We start from the raw sequence: 26,196 nt of genomic DNA on the forward strand, positions 1-26,196 counted from the left end.
AATGCACTTTTGAATATCTTTTCATAAGATCCGATGCGTGGTCTTTCAAAATATAAACTGAATTTATTAAACCCTGCTTTTTAAAAAAATCGGTCCAATTTTACGGTATATTTCGTCAGATCTGGCCAATTTTAAAACGAACAGTTCGTGTTGAAAAAAGATTCTTTTAGGCCGTATACTCGGGTATTTAGATACAGTAGAAACATTTTTATACAGAAATATATGGAGGCTATTCGTTGCCAAAAATCCAGCCTTGTTGATCTGAGTTGAACAGTTTGTTAATGGAAAAAAATACAATTGTATTTCTTTGTATGTAAACTCCAATGTTGCATACTTGGATTGAGTTTGCCGATTTAATATTGTAAACATGCATTTGAACAAAATACATTTTGTTAAACGACAAAACATTAACTGATAGTAGCAATACCAAGTGTTCGAATACTCAAAACAGAAGTTACATTCTTAGCTTTACATTGTCGAACCATCATGATTCAGATCAGCATAATCCAGCTTTACACGTTTTTCAATAGGAGATGAAATAAGCTCCGCCCATTTTCCCGCCCACTAAATCATCGTAAATAAACGTATTTGCCGCTCATTTTCGGTATTTACCGTCGGCGACAAGAAGCGGCGTAGTTTCCGTTTAACATACCTTTTAGGTATTTAGTTACTAAACATAATTCACTTGCATGATTGCCTACAATCAACATCAGCGGACTTTAAAGGAATATAGGCATATAAGTTTTAAAACGTTGTAGGCACCACATTTCCTGGAAAAAGAAACTTAAAAAAAACCCAAAAAACACCTGGTTACATACTGTCTGAGGTTAAATATTTTTCAAGGAAGTGAAAACTATTGAAAAGACTATATTCAACGACAAATAAATTTTACTGATGGTATTCCAATTTGCATAGGAATGAGTAACATTTACAGTTAAGCTGCTACCTTACCACTTTCAAATTTTCAAGTCAACATCTGATAGAGATTTTGATACGACTAATTACTAATACAGACCAAATTCTGGCTGTTGTCTTTCCTAGTAGTACTATTATATTAGTAACCTTAATTCTAGCGTATGACTTGACAAGAAAAAAATTTTTAACAATAGTAAAATTATAACCAAAGTTGTATGTACCCTTTCGTACATAACGTTTTATTTTTACCATATATTTTCCCATTTTTCCCATTTTGTTTTCAATAAGTAAAATTTAAATGAGTCCAAATGTATGTACGTTGATTATCAATTTATGTATACTTTGTTTATTTTATCTCTTAGAAAGCCATCACTTACAAAACTTAATAAATATTCTGTGTAGTAATTCATGTACATAAAAGTAGTTTCTGTGTTTGATCATATAGACAGCAAATCTAGACAGCAAATCTAGGTAACAGCTAATGACAGCATGTATACACATATTTTAGAGGTGCTATTGATTCAGCACAATGCATAAACAGACCTTAACCTTCGCCAGCTTACATATATTTAACAATAAAAGGCTAAATCACATCCTATGACTCAAAATACCTCCCAATGGAGGTATTGGGAGGTAAACAGAGTTGCCAGGATACACTGAATATTTATTTCAACATTAAAATGGGACAAATTCACAAGGTTTGGTTATACAACGGAATTATCGATAGTAAACTTTGCATTGTTTCGTGGTTATACACTTGGTCAAAAATATGAGTTTTTCTACAACCCAACATAGTCCTTTAAAGTAAGAAGGCACAGGCTTATTGTTCAGTTATCTTTATTCGTGTTGCCAAAAGTGCCTTCCATGTATCGCATTCTAGTACTATTTGCTGAAGGTAAAAAAAGATATGCCTTAGAGTATTGCCGTGGCTCACAAAATCCTATCATTGATATCAATGAATAGTGGTGTGTGTCATTATATATGGGACACATTTCCTTATGTTATTTCACCAACTTTAGTTTTTGCATATTATTATGCTCATTATCAGTATATATGTTGTTACATATTTACATTATATCTTAACCAATTTTGCATTACTTGAATATCCTGTACTAGAATACGTTTTAACAAAATCAGAGGATGTTCAAAGTCAAGATTGTTGTAACAGTTTCTATATAATTTGAAATATTTTTGTACCAGCAAGAGTTACCTCTCTTTATATTCTGCTTTCGTGAAATTGGCTCCACCTATTAATTTTCGTCTTTTTCCGTAATAATTCCATATATGGAAGTTGCAAAATCGTTTACAAATGTTAATCGCGTTAGAATGTAAAAGGAAAGTGTGGTGTTGTAAACCTGAGTGTGTCAAGTTGATGCAGTTACATTGTCAACGTCATGATGCACAGCATTAAACGTATTGTGTACGTTCTATCGATTACATTTCTACATGTCGCAAATTTGAAGTTATACATTTATAAATACAGTTTGCAATTTATCTAAGTTGCATGTTAACAGCTTTCATTTTATCAAATCGAGATAATCAAAATGCTTAATACCAGTGCAGTATGTAACTCTCGGATCGACAATTAGATTTTTACTAATCTGTTTAGTAGAACCGAAGTATGCATTGTCAAGTTTCAAAAGCTGGATTTTTGGCAACGAATAGCCTCTATAGAAATATGCGCCGCAGCCTGCGGTACCTTTCCCGATTTTTATTATTCAGAGAATCTTGATCGTAGCTGAAGGGAAGAAGGGATCCTGAAAGTATCATGCATATTTATTAGCTTGTGACTTTTCAGGATCCCTTCTTCCCTTTACCGATCTGATAGGATTAGTGTAGAAAGATCAGTCGGTAACGCACCTGGTATTTATGGACATAATACCTTGTGTTTGTCAGGTGGAATTCGCCATAAAGTACATGAATGTTAAAAAAGTGTACATCTTTTTTTTTTTTTTTTTTTTTTGAAAAAGATACTCGGCCGAAGTAAAACTGGTTAACTTACATATGTTAGTTCTGAGTTTTCCATGCAAAGTCATATAGAAATTTTAGCAAAGCATGCATAACAAGGACATAATTTCTTGTAGGGTTATCAATCTTGAAAAAATGGAACACTTTAAGACATATGTGTTTCTAAACGAACCTGTCTTGAACTCAATTTCTAACACCAACATCATCGCAGTCGGTAGGCAATTATTTTTATTAAATATTTGATTGATATGTAAAAAGATATGGATAATATAAACATTATATCAATTTAACACATCAGTTATCATAAATCACACCATAAACTTGGGTTTGTTTATGGGTACCTGATAAGTTCTGATATTATTCTCCTTATTTTTGGACAAAATCTGAAACTCAAATCTTGAGTAACTTCTTACGTAAAATAAACTGTTTACTAGAAAATGTAATGAGATCTGAGAGCAAGAAGTATTGTAAACAGAACTTGAATATCTGAGCAATTTAACAAGAAAGTTAAAGAACTATCCTGGATATTTTATTTTAGAAATATCCTTTACATTTTATTAGACGGGTTGCACAGGGGCAAACGCACCTGTGCAACCCGGGTTATACTATGGTGAATGTCGGGCGGACGGGAAAAAAATTTCATAACTACTTATCACAGCCTCTTGATATTTGGCATACAGCATTAACCCGTGGTCCCATACCGTGGGACTCAATTTCAGTTCTGTTACTCGTCAACTTCCTGACTTACATTAATGGTCAATGATCCATTTTTTCGTAACATTACGGCCTCATGATATTTAGTATACTAATGCAACCAGGTCTTTTCTGTCTTAGACCCATTTTCTTATAATGGCAAGAACTATACTTTTTAGTTTAAAACTATCTAAGAATGACAATAACTCTCCTTTGCAATTTATTTTAGAATAGACAATGAGGTTCCCAAAGATTATACAGCCTTGAGGAAATGTAACTGTACCTGATAAGAATTTCTAATAGATTGCATTTATTAATTTATTGTCTGTTTACCAAATAATACCACCATTACTTTGTCTCAAATTCATGAGCATGTAGGGCATGATTCCAGGAACAATAATTTCTGCTTGCTGAACGTGTTTTTACTAAAAATTAAAAAGATTACAAAAGTCTATTCGCTTTTGTACGGTGGCATAATGGTGCTGCCACAAATATTTTATTTACCACGTGCGCACTCGATGTCCACTTAGTGCGCATATATAAGCTATTACGTGCGCACGTAGTAGCTATCGCGTGCGCACGTGATAGATAAAATATTTCTAATGTTCCCACTATGCTACCGTACTTTTGACTTGTCAATAAAAGTGGCCGTTTAACTTTGCACTGGATATATTTAAATAAGTTCAATGAAAAAAGTTACAAAATATGCGTTCATTTGAAAACATATCAGAGTCTAAGAAACGATTTTGATGAATCCTGTATGTTAACACTTCTTGTACATGTATGTTTTAATCAATGTGATATATAACGTTGTGTTTTGAAAACTGACACACGAACCGCGTCTCCTGTGACCAGAATGATTGGCGTCATGGTTAAAGTGGAATAGGTGATTTCGAATGAACGATAAATAACTCACGTGACCCATAAGTATCCATCGGAATTTACCTGCAGCGTTAAATTAGACTGTCTCTATCAGAAACATTTTCAAATATCAACTGTTGGTTAAGCACCATTATAACAGACATGTACATGTATAGACAATTATATAAGGTCAGCTTGTTAATTTTTTCATGCAGATAAATATTTTTCTCTCATTTTTGTCGCTTGAAGATTATGATGCTAAGATCAGAATACTAAGTCTTCTTCGAATGTCATCATCATGTAAAGTACGACATCGGTTCTAGTATTGACGTTTAAACTATAACAGTTATCTCCATTTTTAGTTTCTGGTGTATTTAATATATTTTTACCAAAATTATTCTAGATGTATATTTCACTACAAAGAATATTATTTCTTTATCAATACCTGGAGCCCAGTATTATATGGTTTACATTTGATAACTCTTGCATCACTATTTCAAGAGTTATCTTTCGTTGAAGTGCTGTCTCCTCAGATAAATCTTAATATAATGTTGCTTTGCTCTGGTCTGTCATGTAACACCAACCTGACAGGCGTATGATACATTGCCTTAACGTGTGAAAGACAAAAGACTTGAACTTTCAAGTCCCGAGTCGCGGTTTACTTAGCAAATGAAGTGTTTGTATTGTTCTCCTCTATTTCATTAATATTGTCAATACATTCTTTGCATGTAATTGCAGAATCCAGGTAGTTTAGAGATGCGAGCTGGTACATGTATTGATGAATCATTTAAACACGTTTTTAAATGACAGACAATATTTCTTACTATATTAAATATGATGAACAAGATCAACAAGGAAAGGCGGTGTTCAATGAACGCAACTTGCGTAAGTAAGCAATAAAACTTGCGTAAGTAGTTTATTGCAGGGTACTGGCATGCGAGCAGTTCCCGTACAAAAATCGTAGTTACTTAAACATTATTTTTTATTACGCTCACTCACCAAAATTTTAATGTTACACATCACTATTCAGCTCGTCACACAAATCATGGAAATTCCACCATGTTCTAAACATAGAATAACCCTTAGTTATGAGGCCTCATATGGGGTACCGAAATTATCCATTATTTTGTATGAAGAGAAGAAGTTCCCGTACATAAAATTTAACCCATTATAATTATACAATTTTGTTATATCGGACCTATTTTTCAATTATAATTGTTGAACAGACCATTTTCTAAGAGATAAATAGATGTATTTCAGGAAATAGAGCGTAGACTAAACGCTGGTATCAATTACCCGGTACCGTTACCCCAACGCATTCTCATGCAATGGCATGCTTGTATGCATGATATTTTACGCATCAAAGCCATAAAATTATTTAATATAGTAATATTGATCAAAATTCTGATAATTAAACAAGTTTTCACCACATTGCCTACTTATCTGTAAACAGGTGGTATTAGTGGAAAACCCTTTAACAGGCCTCACGTGTAAGTATTTTAGCGCATGCGCGCAAGGACGGAATCCCCCAGAGAAAACAAGGTCACGTTTTGACAACGCACAGGTGAAAGTGATTTAAAATGAGACTTTTATACGTACTGCCGAACTGACACTTAGAATTTGTCTCTTTTATGCATCTGCTTGATTTGAAATGAATTTTTGAAGATTGCAAGTAAAAATCAAGCGTTTAAATGAAAAATACGGGTACTGCTTCTGTACGGGAACTGCTCGCATGCCAGTACAGCTTACATCAGGCATGTTGTATACGTTGATAAAACTTGTTTTACATACTTTATTGAAATTTATACGACCTTAAAAGTATAATGAGCAGGCGTTTTATCAATGAACAAAGCAATTAATGCAAAAAAAGCATCATTAATATAACACACGCCTCTATACGTGATTTTTATAATGTAGCTGATTTTACGCTACACCGCTTTATGTTCTATTCATCATTGTACGTATGCAAATAAATCGAATGAGGGTTCAACTTTTATCAGTAGTAATGGCATTTGAAGTTCTTGTGCAAACATTTACACCCTATGAGCGTATATTTTATTTACTCTTGTTTGAAATACAATACCCGTATATGACAGACACGTTAAGCATCTTTCGTTGAATATAGTATATCTATTTTCAATTAAAATATCAAATTTGGTATTTAAGGACATAGCAGGCTGAATTTCAACGTAAATTTCTCGTTAAGATTGATTTGTTTGTCAGCAACGAATCAGAAATGGTTGTAGAATTTTATTATGACTTACTGTCACAGCCCTGCCGGGCGGTTTATATCTTTTTCAAAGTTGCTGGGATACCTTTCGAGGCCAAGGAAATTGACTTGTTTAAAGGTAGGAATTTTTTTAATCTAACTGGTTTTGAGAAATAAATATATTGAGAAATAAATATATTTTATCTACATTAAAGTAAGCTTTTCAATCACATCCTAGCATGTATGAATTTCGTCAATAGAGGCAGAAAGAAATAAACGTTTTTGCATCTTGATTTGAAGCTGCTAGATTGAAATAACTGAATTTTATGGTGGCTGATTCGTTCCATGTCGTATATTTGCTCTGCAAGGCACCAGACGAAAATACGATAAACTGGAAACTTTGTCGTACTTTCGACTGCGAGCCACAAGGCGAAGGCGAAAACACGAAGACACGACAAAGTGATAATTTTGTCGCGTTTTCGCTTTTTGCTCTGGCTGTGCGGGGCGCCAAACGAAAACTTGACAAAATAACCACTTTGTCGTTCTTTTGCTATGGGTGGCACCATGCGAAAATTCGGCAGTTACTTTGTATGGCGCCCAGCGAAGCGAAAATACGACATAGCACAATCGGGCACCATAAAAGTAGTTGTTATTGTTTTTTTTCAATATTTTTGCTGATAATGTTTTTCATCTATGTACCCTGAATATCCTTTTGAATAAATGGCACGTTTTTTCTACAAACTAAGTACAAACAGATTGTCTTTACCACAGCATATATATTTGAATTATTAAGATAATACGCTCGTACGTTTTACCCAATTATGTTACGTGGATACATCGCCCATAACTACGTTTATTTGTTTGTGTAAAGAGTGTAATTATTTAAGTCGTAAACAGTTGTATACAATGGCCTTTCCCCACTCCCATTTGTAGAAGGGAATTAGTCATTGTTTTAACTTTGGAAAACGCAGAACAATAATTCACGAACACTCTAATAGTATCATCTTCTTTTCTTTTTCTTTTAATTAATCATTATTTATTTATATTCTTTGGCGCGCGGGCGTGGGGGATAATTTAAGGATTTATATCAGTACGTTGAATCCGGACCACACGCCCACTATATCTACACGTTTTGAAAAACGGGTTAAGTGTTATCTCTATTTATCAAAAACTCTAGCTGTATTTAGGTCTAAAGTTATCTTTGTATCATAGTTTGGGGACCTTTCTGTTGAAAATGTGTCAGAGTTAAATCATATACATATACATGCACAGTGCGTTAACTAGAGTACAGGTATTAGTTACCCGCACTCCAGAGCATGAACATTGATTGGCTCATTTGTGCTAGGGTTTACTTATTGTGACGGCAGAGAAAGGGAAAGCGATAGAAATATCATATTCAGATACTCGTTCATTGGTTACTTTTTTCTGGACAACACGGAACGTATTTTTATGTTTTACTATGATACAAAAGAGAACGAACATCAAAACACTCACCAGTCTGATTAATACTCGGCGCCCCCTCGTACAAATCAGATAGCCTCTTGTTTCGATGCTCTTTCTATTACTTACACCCCCTCATAAACAGGTTATTTACATTTACAAAAAGATTTGAGCTGTCAAACTGCTGGAGACTCGCCGATTACTCATAATCCTAGTCTTTACTGAAATACGACGAAAAGTTGGGGAAAATGGAAAGAAGAGAACATTATGACCGTAATCCTGTTAATGATTGAAGCATATAGAAGAAAATAAGAACCCAAATTTGTAGTTGATTATGACAATGCACTCTTTGAATCGAGATTTTCTCTAAGTGCATTGAGTGCAGCATGAGTTGGCGACTGAATTTTTTTCTACATGTAAGATTATACTGATTTCAAATATATTGATCAAATCACTATAAAAGTATAACATGCCGAATTGATTATTGGTGTATGTTGACCAGGCGAACGAACATTTAACTCATACATGTATAAGAGGTTTTATTGTTTGTTGTTATTTTTGACCAGGTGAACATTTAACTCCTGAATTTATCAAGAAGAATCCCAATAAGAAGATCCCGATCATTGATGATGATGGATTTATCCTCGCAGAGAGGTAGGCTTGCATTAGTTTCTTGTAAAAATGTTCTGAATCGCCTACACAGTGTTGATAAATAGTTCGGTGGTTCAACACCTGACACAGCTTAAAGAATGAACAGAAATAAAATGTACAGCTTAATTCCCGTCCCGTAAAAACAGAAAACACGAATTCAAGCTGTAGCTCCCCAAAACAGAGACTTTTATTGTGCCAAAAAGAAATTTGTTTGATGCCATTCAAACGGGAAAAAATCATGCCTGTCGCTTTTTTCAAGCAATTTAACTTTGCTCTGATTTATTTACTATATAGCAAAACGTGTATGTTTTTAAATGTCAATTTTAAAATTTTTTAAAAAAAAGAACACCGGGAATTTTTACCGGGAAAAATATCGCTACCGGGTTACAATTTGGAAGGAATATTTTGTTTGCCTGTGTTACAAATTCAAAGTATTTGATTTCCATTTTGAAATTTTAGTTTGTATAATTCAAAGAAAAGCAATACGTGTGGAACATTTTTGACCTTAAAGATCAATTACAGTTGTATTATTCCGCCATCATGAAGCACCAATATTGTTTGACAATAGTATTGCTAATAATAAACAGTTTATTCATTACGAGAGAAATCGTACGCGTAAAATATCAATCATCATATGCCCATATGAATTTATAAATTATGTTAATCATGTAAAGAATGACATTATTTGCACACATTGATTATACTTATCAAAAACCTTTGTATTTTATTCTGCAGCGCAGCGATCATGCGCTATATGGCGTTAAAGAACAATGTTGCCGACCATTGGTTTCCAAGACAAGACCTCCGAAAACAGGCGAAGATTGACGAGTTTATAAATTGGCAACATCAATCGGTTCGCAAGCCTTGTGTGGAACTATTCATTGCTAAAGTTTGTATACTATCTAATATGTGTCTTTTACAATTCATTTCGTTGTATGTAGATACTGGTATAGCATTAGAAGACTGATGACCATTTAACCTTGGATTAGTCCAGGATGTTCGGTTTGGTGAGATTGGGGATGGGACCCCAGGGTGCAGGAGCAGGTGGGGGTGTGTGAGATACGTGTCGGGTGTGCCTCCTTCTATTTTCGCTTATTTTATATCTTTTCTCTTAATTTTATTTAATGTATCACTCGCAAGAAAACGGTTGAGCCAGGTGAGTGTTTAGAATTGGTTATTACATGCCAAATACAATCTCTGGTTGGAAAAATAGAAGTATCCAATGTATACTAGCGTACGTCACTTATTATTACACAATAGAGAATGTTTAAAATAAATTTTAAGGTATAATGATCCCCTGATGACAATTTGCGTCTCCAGCCTCTTATGCCATACACTTAACATACTATTTTACAGTTTAGAAGCCGTATTGGTGTAGGACGATTCACCAAGCAACCCGCTGATGAAGCAAAACTTCAAAGCCTCCGAGAAGATATTACGAAATCTTTCTCACATATTGCGGACTACTTTCTACAAGACAACCAATATCTCGCCGGAGACGAGATTTCACTGGCCGACATTATCGGGGTGTGCGAGATTTACCATATTCAAGGAGTGGAAGAAGATGCGCTGTACACAAATAACGAAAAAGTTTCAGCATGGGTTGCACGTGTACGAAAAAGGCTCGAACCTGACTTTGATACTGCTTCTATGAAACTTATGGCCGTCAAACAAAAATACATTGATGCTAAGGAATAAATGAATGAATTAATGAACGAACGAACGAATGAACGAACGAATAAATGAATGAATTAATTAGAAAAGAGTTGACTTTTTGGCAATTATCATAGTCATATATTTGGGTTTTTTTTATTTACTTACAAAATACCTCAAACGAATATATGTGCAGTCAAACGTGTGTACAATATTACCTCTAAGAGAAGGGACATATATAAAATCAAAGGGCTGCAAGCTCTGTGGTATTTTCTGATCTTTGTAATCTAAATCGTACTGTATATCTGTATGTATTTTCCTGTATTAGTTTTTTTATGTACTATAAATAATCTTGCAAGGCACCAGAGTTTGATACATACGGAATTTTGCATAACTAGAGTTGCGTCAAAAAATCATTTTTTATGACTACCACACTTTATCCTTGCATATCATGGCTACTTCGTTAACAAAGACACTTAAAAATGAATTTAAAAAAAACTGCCTCGACTGGGATTTGAACTTCAGACCTCTTACACACGAAACGAGCGCGTTACCCCTGCACCACGAAGAAGTTATACAATAAATGCCTGAATAAAATCAAGTCATTCTAAATTTAGAACTTCCATTGCATTTCGGGTTTGTAATCCTTATTAATTTCGAGGTATTTTGTTCAGTTTAAAATTGAAGTAAATAATTTAGCGAAAATCTTCTCGCCCAAACAGTCCGACATGTAGAATCTTTATATTCAACTACTCGGCAGTCAGATTTATTTGTGTAGTATTCGGTAATCGACATCGCTAAAAATAGTATTTTCATTGATTAAAAGTAATTTGTGATTGTGTATTTATTGACAATTCTATTGGCCAACGCTACTTTTAAACTTTGAATGCGTTGTAATTTGTTGGATACTTGTAACAAAATAAAAAATATTTCTTTCTTTTATATCGCTAGTTTTAAGCTGTTTTGAGAACTACTTGTTGTTAGGTCTGTCGTGAAATTCTGTGTCAGAGATAGAATGCCCGCTTTGTATTTTACTGATCTTCGATCAGAAAATACAAATATAAATGTTGGTCAGCAATATTAGAAAATTATATAATGTACATTAAATTAAATCGAACAACTGAAACCCTCTTATGTTTGTAAATTCAAAGATAACGTTTTCCAAATCTCTAACTTAACTTTACTCTAATTCATGATAATTTCAAACAAGCTTTTTTAATATTTCATTTCCTATTTCAGATTGTTTATTTCCTTTAATATAAAAAAGGAAAAAAGAAAAAAATACTACATGTTTTTCTATACTTAACAAAAGTGCTAGTATTCTGATAATGTATTTGTTTTGTTCTAAAATTACATGTATTTGAGCAGTTTCCCATTATTCTTTAAATAATTAGCAAACGACAATATGCATTTCATTCAGAGAATTAATTTATGACTTGTTCTTAGGTAAAGATGGTAAACGAGATTCGTAAATTATTGAGATTTGGAGATTTATGCGTACGCACGACTCACCGCCCGATATATTTGCTGCTTGTACATATACATGTAAATATATTATAAAACCATGGAAACACTAATACTATATTGAATATTCTAAAAGTTTCAAATAGGAAAACTTGAAACGTCGGGCCCTTTTACATTATTAAATATCAGCAGTGAAATGGTGCGAAACACTGAATGTTCTTTTGCGCTATAGAAATATTCAAGGGAAACAATCACCACAAATCAATACATTAGAAGTTGATAAGTGTTGTCTCTCTTTGAATAAAGTTCATCCGTGAAATATACAGGAAAGGTGGTCTTTTAAATAGAGCACCTTTTATGCATTCCACCTTTTGCCTGTTTGAATAATGACGGGTTTACAAGTTAAATATTGAATTTTGCTTAAGCCGGTGGTAGGAGGCGTGGGAGATAGCTTACAATAACACTATCGCCCATGAACAAGTTCAATCAAACCAAGCCGGCAACTTTTTCAATTTTGTCGTGTTGGACTTTCTTTAGAATTTCTGTTTTTGTATATTATTTTGTTAAACATATTTTTACTCTGTCAAAATTCTATCCAGTCAAAAATGTTGTCATTGGTTTGATGGTGTTATTTAAAAATCAATAAAACATTATTTATGAGATTTCTTTTGTTTGATGTCCCTTGACTACGCCCCCCCCCCCCCGGAATAAAATCGACAGCCATAATGGCTACTAACGTATATCAACAAAATATTTTCATTTCTCCATCATTTTCGAAGAATTTCCTTTTTAAAATACTGATTCTAAATTACATCAGCGGCTTAGATATATTTCTTTAATAGTTCGAGTAATGAGCTAAATATGAACGGACATCATTTAAAAAAATAATAAAACGCGGGGCATGAGCTTATTTGCTGCTGGAGATTTGCCGCAAGGTGTTCAACCTGCGGATAGGTTTTATGCTGGTGATTTCGTTAGCTGCAATTGATGCAAAATCACCATGAGTTAAAGCAGCATGCCTTTAGATTCATGCTGTCATATAAAATGAAAATCTATTTAAAAGAAAGCTATTGTGTTGTGAACAATGAAAATATTTTCCATAATACAAACGGCACTTACAATCCACGTTAATTACTTAATAGAGGTAAAAATAAGCAAAAATAACCCTTATGGTATGAAATATGGTTACAAATACTATCAGTCATTAATCGGACATACATGTAAATTATAACTTGCATCTTGGAATGTTTTATTTTTTCTTTAATAGAAGTCTTAGTACATTTTTCTCAAGTTTGATTTTTAGCTCATCTGTCACAAAGTGACATGGTGAGCTATCGTGTCCGCTTTCCGTCCGGCGTCCGCCCGTCGTTCGTCCATCCGTTAACTTTTACTTCTCATAAGCCGCTAAGCAATTTCATCCAAACTTCACAGGAATGTTCCTTTGATAGTCCACTTTAAAAATTGTTCAAAGAATTTAATTCCATGCAGAACTCTGGTTGCCATGGCAACCGAAAAATAAAACTTAAAAATCTTCTTTAAATCTTTTTTAAAAAAACCGAAAGAGCTACTGCAGTAGAGCTTAAATATTTGGCATGAAACATCATCTGGTCATTGTTTTTGTCTTTATGTATATAGTAAAAACTTAAAAGATCTTCTTAAAAAAAACAACAATATTGAAGCATCGAATTTTGACGTCACCCTTTCACTTGTTAGCGTAAGATTAAAACACGCTCTACTGAAAAGCTTCCTCAAACAATCGTTTTCACTAAAGATAGTGCCAGGTTCAGCTTTGTTTAAAACTTATATATTGGCAAATAAAATTGAATTATCACTCAAATTGCTTTATATTCAATACATTTTGATCAAATCACTATATGAGAGGCTTTATTGGTTATTGTTATATTGACCAGGTAAACATTTAAATATTTATTATTGAAAACATCTGCTATGGTACGTGTAAATATATATTTAAAGTGTGCTTATTATACTACGGTATCATAAGGCAGTTGACGTGCGTATGAGTATGTACGTGCTTCCGTGCGTTTGTGCACATGCTATATAAATTACATAGTAAACTTCTGAGAAACGGTATGTTCTATTTCAACCAAACTTGGCAGGATTGATCTTTTAGAAAAGTATTCAAAATATTTGGTTCCGTGCAGAAATCGGGATAAAATAGCAAAAGAAATTATAGGAAAAATTATTATCAAAACCATAAAGGCATACTTTAGGTGTTTTACAGGCGGAATTTTGTCTGTGAACCCCTTATAAAATTGTTGAAATTAACCGAGGAGTGAAAATTTGTCACGCTCGGGTGTCATGTATCTTTCCTTTTGTATATAGAAAATCTTTTCTCTGAAGTTACAATATCTAAACTTTTATATATTAAGCTTACATCATTGTCTAATGGATCTCTATCAAATTGTTTAAATTATCGCCACAAAAAAAATATAAGCCCCGCCCGGGGTAATTTATTTCCTTATATATTTATTGAACATCTGGAAAATATAGAATAGAATAATTTTATTGAACAAAAGGCAAATGCCTGTGAGTACATATATACAAACATATAATACAAGAGTTTTTTTACAAAATAATCAGTGGCGGTCTAATTCTATATAAATCATCATAAATGTATATAATCGTAAAAAATATCAACCATCACTGCATGCAATCATTATCATTTTGCAAACTATAAGAGGCAATTGGTGAAACAACAGTATCAATCAATAAAATATAAATGCTTTTATGTAAATCACAGTTATACAACTATTATAGACATCGTCAAGTATACGTGAGTATTCAACTTCACACACGCACTCGCGCGCACACACACACACATGCACACGTATTCAATAATATTATTTAATATATCAAAATAGAGTCTTCCACAAGAGAAAAATGTAAAAATATACTATTTTGTGGAGAAAACTGACTCGCATTTAGTATAAAACTATGCTACGGCGTTCCATGGCTTTAAATAAGTATATCGCAAGATTGGTATTTATTTGGTTTTGGTCGCTGGAAAGAAGTTCAACAAACTTTGGAATATTCGGCCATTTTCGAAAATATTGTTTTATATATCTAATTCTTAAAACTTTATATAATTCGCATTCTAAAAGAAAATGAAATTCGTCTTCTAGTGTGTTACATAATATACATTTACGTTCATTTCTTGGAATCGGATGCGGTTTATTCCATCTGCCAGTTTCTATATACAATCTGTGTGACGATAAACGAAATCTTGTTAAAGCAGCTCGGTATTTACTGATATTGATTTGTTCTTTGTATTTCGAAAAACCGAAAGTAGCGAAAAGTTTATATGTGTCGGCCCTGGGTGACGCTTCAACTTCAGAATAAAATTATCTTCAAGTCTTCGTTTGATATCTGCCATAAAATGTTTTCATTTCCTACTTCTTGAAATACCCATGCATGATTTAAGCTTAGATTTTCAAGAATTGTTCTTACAGACGTTGCCCAATCAGTAGTTTCATTGTTTCGTTCAAAATCTTCAAGCATCAAATTGTATGTTTGTTTAATCAGTTTCACGTTATCGCATTTAATTATACCAGAATTTGAAAACTTGTATTATTCTTTGTTGTTTTAAAGGCATTCTACCTAAATATATACAATTTAACATGCCAATTCAACCAGTGGCCAGCTTTATTGTATTGAGAGCTACATTTATGAAATTTTGGGTCAACGGTAAAAATTTCTAAACCTTCATAACGACATTATTATTTAAGCTATTGTCTTCATATTTCGAACAACGCACATACGAACACTTGATATGCATTTGACATGCTTTTGACACCTATATTTAATATAAACAATTAATTTAAGTCATAAGTCAAATTCCTTAATAGTTTAGAATTATATTATATAAGAAACATATGAAATACTAGTAAGCGATTTAGTTTCTCATTGAGTTTTTTTTTACTAAGATCATATTAAAATGATATATACATATGCACGTGAGTGATAAAATACCTTTGTTCCTACTACTTATGTATTTGTATTATAAGTGCTACTATGCAATGCGATGTCATTGCGTTACACAAATGCTTCGGAAGTTATAATTTTGAAATCCCTCAGCCGATAGTAACAACAAATTGTATTTTTTAAATTCTAATTCATTATTATTTTAAGCAAGTTGCTTATTCCTATTTTATAAAATAAAGAATTTCGTCTTTTTTTAAATATTCTATTATTATATTATACATGTATATTAATAGTATATTCATAATACTGTTTTTTTTTACAAACTACACTTTGATTCGCTTACTATATTGGAAAGATGCCAAACAATAAAAGAGCGAAAAGCAGACTGTTCTTGCAGTTACATCTATAAAAAGGAATTACTTTTTTGTTTCTTGTCAGAAACATCTGTAAGCAAGAAGAACAATAGAAACATAATCTTAACTTTGTTTCAATGTAACATTATATAATATTTTAAATACACTTTTCATTATATACTCAGTTGCAAAAGAAGTGTGCAATGGGTGTCTTGGAAATTCTGTACACTTAATCAAAATAGTGGCAAATTTGGTTTCATGAAATGTATTTCCCACACAATGGTTTACTTTTTAATGGAAATTGATGATTATCACAATTTTGTTTTCTTGTAAACAGCGGAAGGGTGAAAAGTAAAAGTTGCAAGTTTGTGATTTTTTAACACTTTTTGTCTGGTCTAGTAACATATTACGTAATTCGGAACTGCCTCGGCTATTATCTATATTATCTATATCTATATTGGAAACAATACGGATTGAAAGTAGTTCTACCACGTGGTTTCAGATGTAAACAGAAACAGAGATAATGTAAAACGAATGTATATATTTGACATCTAATGTATGTTCCGGTACTCTTATGCTTAAAAATATGTCTGACAACAATTTGTAATTTAAATATGCCCACTGATGTTCAATTTTAAACAAATCCGACTAAATGTCAACAGGTTGGTTTTTTGTACTTTCGGTTTCTACAACCATGATCATAAATATATAATGTATTATTTGCTTTTGTACCTATGAATTCATTTATTTATGTGGACTTTTACTACATATATTGGAAATAAACTTGTCAACAACTCACAGCATTAAATTACTATTAATTTACATGTTTAGTTTCTTAGCGTAGGTTAGACCGAAATACCGCAGCCGTTCTGTGTATTCGAGATCCTTATCCGAAGACTGCTACTCTTGTAGCGATGCAAGATGTTTTTTTAGTCTAGGAAAGAGGAAAAAGTCACATGAAGCCAAGTATGGAGTATACGTTGGATGGTCAATGCCGCTTTATCCCGAAAATATCAATTACTAGTACAGTACCTCCTTTGTGTGCAGGAGCGTTGTCAAGCAGAAATTACAAGCCTGTCATACCACTTCTAACGTTTCTGAACACAACATCTCTTTAATACTTGGATGTGACAGAACTGCCTCTAGAAACTGGAATTTGGACAACAGTTCTACGGGTATTTAAAGAAATAACATTATTGACACTTGTCAATCGCTTTGAATGCATGGTCGACGAACATTTTTGTGGCCCAAATTTTATTGTTACGCTTGCGAACAGGCGTAAAATATTAAAATCAGCTTTCAACACCAGTCTTAATATTAAACAAAACAAGAGCGTCTGCCATATCAATATTCAGAAAACATTTTCAGAAATTTTCGAACCCATTTCACTCGCTTTTTCTTCTGGTCAGATCCAACTGGCAGTTATACGCCTAACTTTCAAGCGATTCTTCAGAATCGTATGAGTTAACCCGTTTGATATCCCTGCGATATCAGGGTAAGTGAAAGTCTGGCACCTTTGTCAATGAATAGCTTGGCTTTGTCAGTAACTATATGGAATGTTTTGTACAAGACTTACTGTCATCTTTAATTCGTTTAATCTATGCATCTACCTCGAAACAGTTGCATACATAAAATACTTTTCGCCAATAAAATTATATCATTAAAAACATTTATAACAGATTTTCCTAGTTTTGTTCGAGCTTATATGTAAGTCCATAATTCAGCGCTCTTGGCCAGTTGTTTACCAGCCACATTTTGCATGAAGGTATTTATATAAGGTATTTTTAAATGTGAATAAAATTCTTAATTGGTTGACTACAGTCATGATTTTGGTATTATTTAAAAGCAGATACTTTGAAGTAGCATAGTTTACACATACACATGCAAGAATTACTATCAACATTTGAAAATATACTTCATATTGTATTACGTATTGAACCACCTTCGTAACTTTCTTGACAGAAAACAGACAAAAACAATTGTCTCCTAGAACATAGAGAGAGAAATCGACATTGTATGTTTTTATTTCAACTTGGTTGATCTTATATAGCACTGACCAGTCGCTAGTTAGAGTAAAACCTATGAAAATGCGCTTCTGCTCTTCATAATTGGAGGAAATAAAAGAATCTATCTATGTCGATAGGAAAGGGTCAGACCAGCCGTACAGTTTTATTATCTAATTTATGTTCGAGAAAAGACAGAAGTCGGATTAAAAACTTTTCATATAATAAATTAAGAAATGACATAGTAGGCAAGCATTTAATTGTTCAGGTAATTCTTTACTACGCTCTGTCAATGAAAGGCGCCAAGATAGTTTTAAAGGGAAACAATTATAACTTTACACAAAATACCATACAATTTAGAAGACAGTTAAATAGAATAGGAAAAAAGAGAATAATTTCATTTCCAATCAAATGTGATAATATATGATATACGAATCATTAACCATTAACGATAAAATAAAGATGTGAAAGAAAAATAAATTAATTTGCTGAGGAATCATTTTTCAAAACTTTGATGTAATCATATATATACATGTATATTCTGTATAAATGTACCAGTTGGCCATGATATCCTATAGGTGTGGTCCTGAAGACCTTTTATATTTATATTTTTCCTCGACAATGATTTTCCGTTAATTTCTTTTAAATTAATATTGTAACCGGGAGTCCGAGGGAGTCTATTTGCAAATTAAGTGAGAAATATGTATATTTTTGTGGCAATGGTCAGATTTACTGTTTGTTCAGAAAATATTACATATAGTATAACATTACATATAGACTCTAATGTAAGGTTTTTGTTGTTGTTGTTTTTTGTGTTGTTGTTGTTTTGTTTTTGTTTTGTTTTTGACTGGGTTTTACGTCGCATCAACACTGTATATGTCATATGGCTTAATTGGTGGAGGAATACTTCAGTTGCCCCTTCGCCCCACCATGCATTATTTTAGACACGAAGGGCACCTGAGTAAAAACCACCGACGTTCTGTAAGCTAGCTGTATTGCTTCCTCAGATGAAAGAATCCAATGTTCCTTGTGGGGATTCAATCCAACAGCGGTGAGGGGCAAGTGGACTAACGTCTTGACTTCAACCACTCAGACACGGACGCCCCCGTGGTATTCTTTAATGTTTAGTTGAATTGGTGTGTGCAAATCTCCGAAACCAAAACGCATGCACGGTTCAGAAAGTACTGAAATTCGTACGATTTTTAAAACATTTTATGTAGACGCATCAGAAATTTATAACTTAATTACTTATTTTAGGATTAAAAAAATGTAGTTTTTTATCTTCGCTTTTTCTGCGACAAGTTAGTCAATAAGACTAGCTAATATTGTTATTATTCAAAAGGTCATTATTAATTTAATTGTTGACTGTGAAAATAGCTCTCCACATTTGGAATGTAAAAAGATTAAATATACAATATCTAGGACAAGATTAAGGTCAAGATCAATTTTTTATCAATTGATAAGTTTGACCATGGGACATTTAACGTCCAAATACACTTAGCATAAACAAAGTATATTGACCTTAGAAAAGGGTTAAAGTGGATCGGTCTACAGTGGAAACATTTTCCATATTTTTTATAGATTTTTTATTTTGATAAAAACAATAAAAATGTATCATTTTCGCTAAACAGTTCCTAGTGACTTAAAATGAACATTTATACATGTCTGATAAATAATAATATTTTGTTCTAAAACATTTTATTATTTGCTAAAAATGTATGTAATATCGGATCATGTGTCTCACACTTCTATATATTACGGTGTCCTTATCGTGCCATTTAGAATGTCGTCCGTCGCGTCTAAGGGTAGACACACGACAATGCGAAGTGACATCGCGACAATGCGAAGCGACGCTCGACAACGCGAAGCGATATGCGACAATGCGAAGCGACGCTCGACAGTGTCAAACGATATGTCGCACTGTCGCCTAGAAATGTCGCGGTAAAAAAGGGCGACATTTAAGAAATGTCGCTTCGCGTTGTCGAGTGTCGCTTCGCATTGTCGAGCGTCGCTTCGCGTTGTCGCGATGTCACTTCGCGTTGTCGCGATGTCACTTCGCGTTGTCGCATTGTCACTTCGCATTGTCGAGTGTCGAGGGTGGTAGAAGTGCATACCACGACACTCGACAATGCGAAACGACAACGCGACAATGCGATACGACGCTCGACAATGCGAAGTGACACTCGACATCGCGAAGCGACATTTTTAAAATGTCGAGTAAATGTCGCGTTTATTTTTATGATTTTTACACCGCGACGCTCAACATTGCGAAGCGACACTCGACAATGCGAAGCGACACTCGACAACGCGAAGCGATACTCGACAACGCGAAGCGACACTCGACAATGCGAAGCGACATTTGGAATAATATCGTATCGCATTGTCGTGCGTCTACCGGTGCTTGGTCAGAATTTACTAACTCACCGACAAACGGTGCGATCATGGAAGGGGTCGCACTAAACTGCTGACGAATTAGCTGACGATATAGATATATAGGAAACTGCTGACCAGTTAAATAAAGAAGGATTATCGGGAAAATGCTGACCAGTTACACAAAGAAGGGAAACATTGAAGGTGTGAAGTTATATAAACACGCCGTAGGGGGTAATAAAAAGATGGAAAATTACTTTTATTCTTTTAATTATATTTTTAATTTTTGCATTTATATGACTATGTTTATAAACTAAATTAATATATACATTTAAAGTACCATAATATCATACATTTTAACACGGATTTACATTACTACATGTAATATAAATCCGTGATTTTAAAAGGATATATTAAACAGCTTTTTATACCTCTAAAGATATGCAAAAATTTGAATTAATGTTTTATAAAGAATTATGATGTTATGAGTTTTATCAAAATCTCTTGTTAGTGATATTTCAATAGAAAAATCTTGTAACGGAAAAAAAAATGTATTTTCAAAAGCAATAATTGCAATTTGAATTAATATTAAATAAGTCAGCAGTGTTTTAACTTAATTAAATGTCGACAAAATTTTATACAATATATTGAATTTCGTACATTATAAAATGAATTAAAATTTCACGACAAAATATATTTTTTTTTCTATATTTCTAACTGGTCAGCAGTTTCCCTATATATCTAACTGGTCAGCAGATTCTACTACATGTGTTTAACTGGTCAGCATTTTCTCGCCTGAATGTAAAGAGCGTTAAATTTGCTGACCATATAGAATAAGAAGAGTTTTACGGCTTAAATCAATTTGAATTAACATTAAATTGGTCAGCAGTGTTTTTACTTAATAAATTGTCGACATAATTTTATATAATATATAAAATTTGCATACATTAAAAAATGAGTAACAATTTCACGGCAAAATATATTTTTCTCTATATATCTAACTGGTCAGCAGTTTCCCTATATATCTAACTACAACTACAACTACAAATATTTTATTGCATTAAAACAACATGTTCCATAGCAATACAATTTTTTATACAAAGACATGGTTTACAGAAGAGCACAATAATATAATATATATATGTATCTGCATTAAAGATGACTAGTTATTTCGCAAGTTTGCATAGTATATATATTTTGCTAAATTATTAATTATTGCTTTTGATTTTGCACATATGAGATTAACAAATTTCTGTTTAGTAGGCCACGTATAATAATATCTCTTTATATATTTTGATCTTAAGTCCTGGAATTTAGAACATATTAATACAAAATGATACTCATTTTCTATAAGACCGGCATTACAATTACTACACAATCTTTCATTTCTTGGTATATTTCTATGCCGTCCACGTTCAATAGCCAAACTATGAGAAGATGAACGAAATTTGGATAAAGCTACCCTAAATTTCGGTTCAACGATAAAATCCAAATAGTTTTCAAATTCGAATGAATGTTTAAATAAACAATATGTATCTAATCTAGACGAGTTATTAATTGAGGAATACCAACTTTGATAGAATATGTCTAAAATTCGTTGTTTAATAATACTAAAATCTATATGTATAGTAAACTTATTTTCCCACATATAAAACAAGCCAGTCTGCTCTAAAATAGTCTTAACAGTATATGCCCAGTTTTTACCACTATAAGTTACACCATTGTCGGCATCTGTTTTTAACATAATAAAAATTTTATACAATATAGTTCTTTCATTAAGTTTAAGAAGTTTTAACCAGTATTTGATCAATATTAGTTTTCTATGAATGGACATTGGTGTACGACCAAGTTCACCATATAACACATCTACATTGGTTGATTGTTTCACACATAACAATCTTCTACAAAACTTTGTATGTATAATTTCTATGTTCGGACCAGCATGATGCCCCCACACTTCTGCAGCATAATTTAATGTTGGTAAAACAATACTATCAAATAAACTTATCATTTGGGAAACTGGAAGTTCCAACTGGTTACATACAATAAATAGATTGTGTAGTGAATATGACGCATGTTGCGCAATATATTTTTGAGTTCTGTTCCAGTTCCCATTTTTAAAAAGATACACACCTAAATATTTAAAAGATTCTACAATTTCAATTCTAGTGTTATACAAAAAGAAATCATAAGATGTATGTCTACCATTTTCAAAAATCATTACTTTTGTTTTAGATACATTTAATTTCAGATTCCACATATTGCAATAATGTTCTATATCATTCAAGATAGATTGTAATGAATTTGGATCATGTGTGAAAACTACAGCGTCGTCTGCAAATAACAACAAAAATACCTGTATATCATCAATGTTAGCAATACCAGGAATGTTCCTATTTATATTATTTAATATATCATTGAGAAAAAATAAACACAATATGCTACTTGCTGGATCTCCTTGTTTTACTCCAATCTTAGAATTAATTTAGATCAGAATGCATGTTTTTATATTTAACAAAAGATTTAACAATACCATACATTGACTTGATTGCAGTAACAAATTTTGTACTTATATTTTCATTCAGTAACTTTCTCCATAATAAAACCCTATCAATACGGTCAAACATTTTCTCCCAATCTAGAAATGCTACATAGAGTTTCTTCTTACTCGACAAAGTCTTTGTTATTATAGCATGTAGAACAAAAATACAGTCAATAGTTGACTTATTCCTTTGAAAACCATATTGATTATCAATAAATTTTTCATGTTTATCAGCCCATTTAATAAGTCTATCAACTAATAATTTTGAGTATATTTTGGACAAAATATTATTTAAGGTAATTCCGCGAAAGTTTTTTGCTTCATGAGCTCCACCTTAAAAAATTGTACTATAATACCTTCTCCCCAACATTCAGGAAATACGCCATCATTAAATATTTTATTATAAAAGCGTGTGAGAAATGGACAAATTATATCAATTGAATTTTTAAATACTTCTGCAATCAGATGGTCAGTACCTGGGCATTTGGAATTGTTTTGCGAAAATATTGCATTTTTTATCTCCATCGATGTAAATTCAACATCTAAATCATTACTATTTCTCTGTGACTATACTTGTGAAATTTCACAACAATCGGTCTTGGATTTTCGGGTTTGGTTAGTGTACCAAGGCGATGGGCTCTATCAAACTCTATCTCAGTACTGATTTTTAATGTATTTTTAATAAATTCTTTTACAATAGAGGCACATGAATTAGGGTCTGTTGCTGTATCATATGTTTGTGGCGAAACATTAATATTTTGGTCAGTGTTACTTGTAGAGGAACTTGTTAATAACATGGATGCTTCCGGTGATGTGGTATGTACTTCCGGTAAGCCATAAAATATTAGATTGTCCTTCATATTTCTAAATTCGTTGTCCAAGATGCGTGTTCTAAGTTCTTCCTGGGTTTTACTTAATGTTTTGATTGTAGAATTTAACGTGTCACATGATTTTTGCATGGTCTTTACACTATCTTTAGTTGACGCTAATTCTGTTGTTTGCTTATCATACTTTTCACTGATAAATGTACTGTTGTTTTCTACATCGCAAACTCGCGACTCTATACTTTTTACCTTAATATCTAGATCATTGAGTTTCAAGCACATTGAGTTTACTACTTTTTCAATATTGTCAATTTTATCAAGTCGGGAGTCGATCTTATAAAGACGGGAGTTCATAGTTTCCATCATAGCTATTGCCCATGGTGGAGTTTGGTTTGTACCTTGATTCATCATTGGTGTACCTGGCGGTAGTGGACCAAGATATTGTTGATTATACTGATACGGAGGTGACTGCAATAATTGTCCAGTAAATGGTTGTTGAAAAGTTCCATTAGTACTCATTTCACTATTTATTTTACTTACTGTTGGTGTATCGTATACAAATATGTCACTACGTTGTTTCTTTCGTTTGTTTTGATTGTTTACGTCATCACTATCTCTGTTAGTTAACACAGGTAAACTGGTAGGTAAACTGGCAAAACCGGTTTGTCCATTGTGTACACGCTCTGTGTTATGTGTACATGTCTGTTCTAACAAAGGCGAAATCTCTTTACGTTTATTTTTTCTATTTTCCTTTTTATTTTGTTGCTTTCCTTTCGGCGGCATGTGAAAAAACACAATATCTTACTAATCCATCAAAAATTTAGTCCATACAACTTTTAATTTGCATTTTATTCCACAAAAATTACTGACTGTAAAACCCATGTCTTCATACTTTAAGATCACGTGCATATATTTTCTCTATATATCTAACTGGTCAGCAGTTTCCCTATATATCTAACTGGTCAGCAGATTCTACTATATGTTTAACTGGTCAGCATTTTCTCGCCTGAATGTAAAGAGCGTTAAATTTGCTGACCATATAGAATAAGAAGACTTTTACGGCTTAAATCAAATTGAAATAATATTAAATTGGTCAGCAGTGTTTTTACTTAATTAAATGTCGACATAATTTTATAAAGTATATTGAATTTGCATACATTATAAAATGAGTAACAATTTCACGGCAATATATATTTTTTCTCTATATATCTAACTGGTCAGCAGTTTCCCTATATATCTAACAGGTCAGCAGATTCTACTATATGTTTAACTGGTCAGCATTTTCTCGCCTGAATGTGAAAGAGCGTTAAATTTGCTGACCATATAGAATAAGAAGAGTTTTACGGCTTAAATCAATTTGAATTAACATTAAATTGGTCAGCAGTGTTTTTACTTAATTAAATGTCGACATGATTTTATATATAATATATAAAATTTGCATACATTATAAAATGAGTAACAATTTCACGGCAAAATATATATTTTTCTATATTTCTAACTGGTCAGCAGTTTCCCTATATATCTAACTGGTCAGCAGATTCTACTATATGTTTAACTGGTCAGCATTTTTCTCGCCTGAATGTAAAGAGCGTTAAATTTGCTGACCATATAGAATAAGAAGACTTTTACGGCTTAAATCAATTTGAAATAATATTAAATTGGTCAGCAGTGTTTTTACTTAATTAAATGTCGACATAATTTTATAAAATATATTGAATTTGCATACATTATAAAATGAATTACAATTTCACGGCAAAATATATTTTTCTCTATATATCTAACTGGTCACGCAGTTTCCCTATATATCTAACTGGTCAGCAGATTCTACTATATGTTTTAACTGGTCAGCATTTTCTCGCCTGAATGTAAAGAGCGTTTAAATTTGCTGACCATATAGAATAAGAGAGTTTTACGGCTTAAATCAATTTGAATTAACATTAAATTGGGTCAACAGTGTTTTTACTTAATTAAATGTCGACATTATTTTATAAAATATATTAAATTTGCATAATGAGTAACAATTTCGTAGCATTTAAATATATTTTTCTCTATATATCTAACTTTTCAGCAGATTCTACAATATGGTCAGCATTTTAATAACATATTTTTGACTGTTTATTGTATTTTGTCATAGATAAATCAAGAATGACACGTCGCGTGTGAAATCGATTTTAATATGACCTTGGGGCATTGTAACACCACAAAACGTCCGTACCGCAAAACGTACGTATACGGACGTTTTGCGGCACATATCGTCCACATTTTTCTGACGTACATTTTGCGGCAAAAAGGCATGGTCCTGTCGCAT

General features: G+C 32.6%; 1 protein-coding gene across 1 annotated transcript; it reads left to right on the plus strand.

The window, feature by feature from the left end:
* The first annotated feature begins 6,519 nt into the window (after positions 1 to 6,519).
* Positions 6,520 to 12,520, plus strand: LOC132727262 (glutathione S-transferase theta-1-like). Its single transcript, XM_060712687.1, has 4 exons — positions 6,520 to 6,785; positions 8,653 to 8,740; positions 9,473 to 9,626; positions 10,094 to 12,520. The coding sequence occupies exons 1-4, from the start codon at positions 6,674 to 6,676 to the stop codon at positions 10,433 to 10,435; spliced, it is 696 nt and encodes a 231-aa protein (XP_060568670.1). The 5' UTR covers positions 6,520 to 6,673; the 3' UTR covers positions 10,436 to 12,520.
* Positions 12,521 to 26,196: the final 13,676 nt, after the last annotated feature.

Source organism: Ruditapes philippinarum, unplaced genomic scaffold (genome assembly GCF_026571515.1).
Source record: "Ruditapes philippinarum isolate M1 unplaced genomic scaffold, ASM2657151v2 ctg756_1_1_1_1, whole genome shotgun sequence".
Lineage (NCBI taxonomy): Eukaryota > Metazoa > Mollusca > Bivalvia > Venerida > Veneridae > Ruditapes > Ruditapes philippinarum.

What these genes read in the sequence shown, in the direction of transcription:
- LOC132727262 (XM_060712687.1), top strand. Translation starts at nt 6,674, where the DNA reads ATGGTTGTAGAATTTTATTATGACTTACTGTCACAGCCCTGCCGGGCG. An exon ending in GGAAATTGACTTGTTTAAAG is followed by an intron (nt 6,786 to 8,652) that starts GTAGGAATTTTT and finishes ATTTTTGACCAG; the next exon opens with GTGAACATTTAACTCCTGAA. An exon ending in TGGAACTATTCATTGCTAAA is followed by an intron (nt 9,627 to 10,093) that starts GTTTGTATACTA and finishes ACTATTTTACAG; the next exon opens with TTTAGAAGCCGTATTGGTGT.